This window comes from Limulus polyphemus, unplaced genomic scaffold, assembly GCF_000517525.1.
Source record: "Limulus polyphemus unplaced genomic scaffold, Limulus_polyphemus-2.1.2 Scaffold86, whole genome shotgun sequence".
Taxonomy (NCBI): domain Eukaryota; kingdom Metazoa; phylum Arthropoda; class Merostomata; order Xiphosura; family Limulidae; genus Limulus; species Limulus polyphemus.
In genome coordinates this window covers 15455-21775 of record NW_013665696.1, presented here as the reverse complement: position 1 = coordinate 21775, position 6321 = coordinate 15455, and the positions used below count along the sequence as shown (strand labels likewise).

The following is a 6321-nucleotide window of genomic DNA, read 5'->3' as shown; positions in this document are numbered from 1 at the left end:
CTTCTAAGAAATGATTGTAAATGTATTTGGCGTCAAAGTAGTTCGATGACATTACATGGTATATTTATTGTAGATAATAAAAAAACATTTTCTCATTTGAAAGTCATGAATTTATAAATTTTTTTAGTTGATGTGATTTTTTTGAAGTTTTTCGTTTTAAGAATTGGTTACATGCATTATTGTTTATGCAAATGATTAATCCTAATTTATTCTGAACAGAATAGTAACTTTATTTTTTACCAGTAATTGCTTATGATAAATATATATTAACTTTATAAAAATATTATTTTTGTCTAGGCTGTTGACAACAACAGTCCTGCATTTGAAGCAGGACTTCAACCAGGAGACTTGATAACTCATCTTAATGGTGAAGCTGTGCAAGGACTACTTCATCCTCAAATCCTCCGTCTTATCTTGGCTAGTGGGGATTGTCTTAATATTCGAACTACACCCTTAGAAAACACCACCATCCAAAGTGGAGGAAGGAAACGACACCCTTCCTCCATTAAAATGATAAAACCAACTGCTCGAAGACGTATTGGGCAGGTAAAGAAGGACAATCTGTCTGAAAAGAAAAGGAAAACTTCACTTCTTCGTCGGTTGAATAGTAAAAAAGCAAGTGCTGACTTCCATCAGTTGGCACTTGTCTCTCCTACATTGACTAGTCAGAGCTGGAGTTTTCAGTCTATACACCAAGGTAGTGTAGCTGAAAATGCTCCATTATCTCCAACGTGTAAAGTAACTAGGTCCCCTCTAAGTAGTCGGCTTTATTCAGCTTTTGACAAAAGTCATTCGGTTAGCATTAATTCCACAGAAAGTAGTTATCTTAGCTCAAGTGCACCGAATTCTCCAGCTATTTCTTCTCATTCTTCTCACTGCCCCAGGCCTAGCTCTTTACATGGCTTAAAACACAAGTTGGCTCAGACTTTCTGTTCACCCCGTCGAAAATCTGTAGGTAACATTCCTCTATCTCCTCTTGCTTTGACTCATTCTTCATCCTCACTTCCTTCAACTTCACCAGCTCGTTCGTTATCTCCACTAGCTTTTCTTTTGACTCATCAACCTGGAAGCTCCCAGACCACTCAGAGTTTTCCAGTACAGAAAGGATTCCCTGTTACCACCCTTAACCCCATTACTTCTTGCAGGAAACCTGTTATGAAATCTAAAAATGCAGAGTCAGGACCTCCATTATTGTGGCAACCTCTCTCACCTGACCACTTACATCCAAAACCTGCTGAAGGAAGGGCAAGACGAAAGTCAGTTTCTGAACAGCCTTCTCCATCAATTCTTTCATTTTCACTTCATGCTAATTCTCAGGATATTTCTTCTCCTCTGCTTATAACTTCCAATATGAGTAAACTTGCAATAGCCAACTCCACACCAAAAAATGATATTTCTAAAGTTTTCACAACCGAGCCTTCAGTGACAAGAGCTGAGAATATTTTTATGCCTCTCAGATGCACATCCCATGGTTCAGTTATAGGTAGAGTCTGTAACCAAGTAAGAAAGCCTTTCAACTCGGACAGTTTCTCCCAGTGTGCTGCAGCTGTACGAGTTGAAAATAATTCATTATGTAGTTTAGAAAAAAAACAAATGTGATAAAAACCAACATTTCAGATGTGTATTGGACAAATTCAGGAGCAGGGAAAAAAGATAACAGTGAAAAATTGCCTAGTGAGTTTCACTTAAACGTTGAAATAAACAGACAGAGCACATTCCAGTTTGTAAAACAAAACAAAAAAACTGCTCTAACTGAGCAGACAGCTGAATAAGGTCAACCCTTCAACTCTGAAGAACCTAATCACAATGTGCCATTCAGAACCTAAAACAAGATCTCTGATGTCGAGTACTATGAAGTTTGTGTCAGAATCTCATAATCCTGCCTCTGCACTGTGGAAAAAACAGTCAGTGTACTTCTAACATGGATTCATGTAAACAGAATGATGATTAAACTGGTTATCTTATGAAACAGTCAGTGTACTTCTAACATGGATTCATGTAAACAGAATGATGATTAAACTGGTTATCTTATGAAACAGTCAGTGTACTTCTAACATGGATTCATGTAAACAGAATGATGATTAAACTGGTTATCATATGAAAAAGTCAGTGTACTTCTAACATGGATTCATGTAAACAGAATGATGATTAAACTGGTTATCATATGAAACAGTCAGTGTATTTCTAATATGGATTCGTATAAAGAGAATGATGATTAAACTGGTTATCATATGAAACAGACAGTGTACTTCTAACATGGATCCATGTAAACAGAATGATAATTAAACTTTTTGTCATATGAACACAGCCAGTGTACTTCTAACATGGATCCATGTAAACAGAATGATGATTAAACTGGTTATCATATGAAAACAGTCAGTGTACTTCTAACATGGATCCATGTAAACAGAATGATGATTAAACTGGTTATCATAGAGAAAATGAACCATATTTAATGTAGAATGTTTATCCTTTTTTTTCTGAAATGCTATAGTTTATGATAGTGATAACTCCAGAAATCCAGTTTTGTGATATGTATTGTTCAAAGTTGTTTTAACCGTTTAGTTACATTTTTTACATATTGTACAATTGGAACTGAAGCCTATTAGTTCAAACAACATCTTGTATGCTCGCTGAGATTTATGGAAGCTGTTAGTTTAATTTCTTGAATTTGCTTACAGTGTAAGATTGGATAACCTGAATCCTTATAAACAAGAATGTGTAACATTTGATGCTTAACTTTGCATGAAATTTTACAAGAAAGGTTGTGACAGTTTTTTCTGAACTAAAGTTTTTGTTGTATAAGTTTCATTGTTCAGATTCAATATTTCACAGGTTTTAAGTCAAATAAGGTGTTATTATTTCATATAAAATACACTTTCCTACAGTTTTGCACTATTGATTTTATTGAAAGCAGTTACAGTGCATCTAATTTTCTTGTATCTACATATATACATTGGAGCTATTTTGTGATATCTCGACTCTGTTTCTTTGAGGAAAATATTTTTTGGTCAAATAGGAAATCTAGCAAAAAAAGGAGGATGTGGAGAAAGTACTATTCTTCTATAAAGATAAAAAATGCAAAGTATTTATTAGGTTTTTCTTAGACTTGTAAATATAATAACTTTTAAGTGCATCGGCCTTTCTAAAAATCATAATGTTTTAAGTAGTTAATAAAGAACAACCACAAAAATTTGCATTGTGTTTTCCAGTTGTTCTTTATTAATAATGTTTTAAGTAGTTAATTAAGAACAACCACAAAAATTTCCAGTTTGTTTTCCAAGTGTACTATACACTCTCTTATATAGGGTAATTTTCATAATTTGATTAGACTTGCATTTACTGTCCTGTGTTTCAGTAACTTCATATAAGCTATCTAGTGATAATGATTTGTGATTATTTGACTGGAACATAATACCAAAGGAAATATATTTTCTTATATACTAACTTGTACATGCTTTTATGCTTGATAAGCAAGAACACTAAACATATCAGATTTACCAGTTTACTAACTTGTACATGCTTTTATGCTTGATAAGCTAGAACACTAAACATATCAGATTTACCAGTTTACTAACTTGTACATGCTTTTATGCTTGATAAGCTAGAACACTAAACATATCAGATTTACCAGTTTACTAACTTGTACATGCTTTTTATGCTTGATAAGCTAGAACACTAACCATATCAGATTTACCAGTTTTCTCACCAGCCTTCATCAGTGAGTTGTCGTTCAACACTCAGACTAGATTTCTGATCTAGGAGAAAAATTATTTAACTAACTATCATTTCTTTGTTTTGCACTTCTTATAATCTAGTTTTTGAGATGTGTGAAGATACAGAATGATTTCAGATTTGTTTTATTAAAACTTTCATAATAAGCAAGACAGTAATCTCAAAATTTTTGTCATTGTGTCTGAAAAAACGACATCTTTTAGGTTGATAATCAGTTAAAGCAGATTGTAACACTACAGCTTTATAAATTGGTTCTACTTATGTGATAGTAGGCTTAACTGTTGTTTTAAAAGAGTTTGCCTAAGAGAAAAAGTTAAAAATGAAATCGTTTAATGCTCACAAAACTTCATAACATTTTTCACTGATAAGTCACTTATGTTTGTTTAGTATCTTTTAATATTTTAAAAGAAAAATTTGACTCTCTATTTTTCATTTCTGTCGAAAAACAAAAAAGTGAAACTTGCAATGTTCAGTTATTTGATATAGTTTTGAACTTCCTGGAATAAACACACATTAAACAGATAAAAACTTGTTTCCTTCTGTTACATAAATAATGTTGTGTACATAAACACACGTTAAACAGATAAAAACTTGTTTCCTTCTGTTACATAAACAATGTTGTGTACATAAACACACGTTAAACAGATGAGAAATTGTTTCCTTCTGTTACATAAACAATGTTGTGTACATAAACACACGTTAAACAGATAAAAACTTGTTTCCTTCTGTTACATAAACAATGTTGTGTATAGAACTTGAAGTAAAGTCATAGTAACAAGAAATATATATATATATATACATATAACCATCTATACTACATATAATTTATTACTGTTTTATTTTTTTATTTATTTGATGTTCTATAAAATACTGAATACTTTGTACAATACTCAACTTTTAAAATCAAACTTTACCTGGATTTTTTTTTCCAGACGATGTAGATTTTTCGATACTATTAACAATCCATATCTAACTAAATTTTCAAAAATTTCGTAAGATTGGAGTTTCGTAGGAACTGGAAATTAACGTTAACTGGTTTAAATGCATACAGCCTGTTTTGTAGCTTTGCTCTGAAATAAAAGTAATCGCATTAACCTGTGGTGTTTGTAAGCCTAATTGGTTTTACAACAGAACAGTTAACTGGAATGATATGATCTTGAAAGAGTACTTAAGATTTCCTTTGTCGTAAGTGATGCCCCAGAGTACCCTTCAAGCCATTATGAAATTTGTTTGTAATAGTTTTTTGGATTCTTTCAGTAATTCCATACCAATTTAAGGAAAGTAACGGCTAGCTCTCTGTCACTGTACTTGTTAAATTCATTGAATGTTGCTATGTGAAAATGGATTGTTTAGGGGTTGTTGAACATAGTGTTTTTCGTGTTTTTTTTGTTTGTTGTTGTTGTTCTTTTTTTTTTGTGAACAACCACATTGGTGAACTGTAAATGTGCACAGTATGTACGTAATTATGTATGGTGCGATATTTGATTGCGTGAATTGGATGTACGTGTTATAAATAAATAAATACTGTTTTATCCTATCAGATTCTGTTTCGTTGCGCAATTTGTTATGGCGAGACAAGTAGAATTTGCTACTATGAATAAGTATACACAATAAATTTAATCTGAAATTAGTGATTGGATTTATGAGAATATCGATCTTCAGACCTGTACTCCATCTTTCCTTCTGGAAAATATTATATGAGCAATAAATATTTTAAATAAAAATATTTCTAGGACTTAATTGTGGATAATTCAAGGTAATGTTATCTTTTTCTTCACCTATGCTTGTTGGAGATTCGTGCTGATAATTTAATCTTTCAATCGGGAAACATTATTATGTGGTGAATTGAATGTTTACCTGATTATCTATGTGGCAATGAAGTACAATTATTGTTTTCAAATTTCATAACATGTTGAATTTCAACCCCACACTGTTCCCAGCCACACTTATTCTTTCAAACTGCCATCCCAGTAGCTAGCAGTAAGGGCTTATAGTGCTAAAACACGGGTTTCGATACCAGCGGCCGGCAGAGCACAGATAGTCCATTGTTTATCTTTGCGCTTGACAACAAAAAAACATCTCTAAATCTTGTGTATTTTACGGTAGTACGTTAACTAGCACTGAAAGCCAAGGTATATATTTTCTAAGTTTCACAGTTTCCTTTAAAAACAACCAGTCTTTATGTCAAAACCTCGAAACACTTTGAGATAAGTACCAAATACCGTTTATTTGGTGCATGCATAAAAAGGTTACGAGATTTTGGTACAAAATTTTGCCGTAGCAGCTGTGTATGCTAACATGTATATGTTGGAGTTGTCATGTTTTATTGCCGATTGCAACTCCTACTGTTTGGTCTTCAAAACGTGAAATAATTAAGCTTCCTGCATTGCGTTTCCATTAAATCGTTCAAAGTTGTACTTTATATGTGATTTACGTGACATTATTCTTACAGATGGGCCGGCATGGCCTAATGGTTAAGGCGTTCGACTCGCAATCCCACCAAAACATGCTCGCCCCTTTCAGTCGTGGGGACGTTATAATGTGACAGCCAATCCCACTATTCGTTGGTAATAGAATTGACGGTGG

General features: G+C 33.0%; 1 protein-coding gene across 2 annotated transcripts in view; it reads left to right on the top strand.

Moving 5' to 3' along the window:
* LOC106468198 (microtubule-associated serine/threonine-protein kinase 2-like) overlaps window positions 1-5275 on the top strand; it is a 32111-nt gene extending 26836 nt beyond the window's left edge. For both annotated transcript variants that reach the window (XM_013928614.2, XM_022397098.1), the window contains exon 10: window positions 298-5275. In XM_013928614.2, the coding sequence (XP_013784068.1) occupies window positions 298-1599 (1302 nt within the window). In that variant the 3' untranslated portion in view covers window positions 1600-5275. The remainder of the gene's footprint in view (window positions 1-297) is intronic.
* Window positions 5276-6321: the final 1046 nt, after the last annotated feature.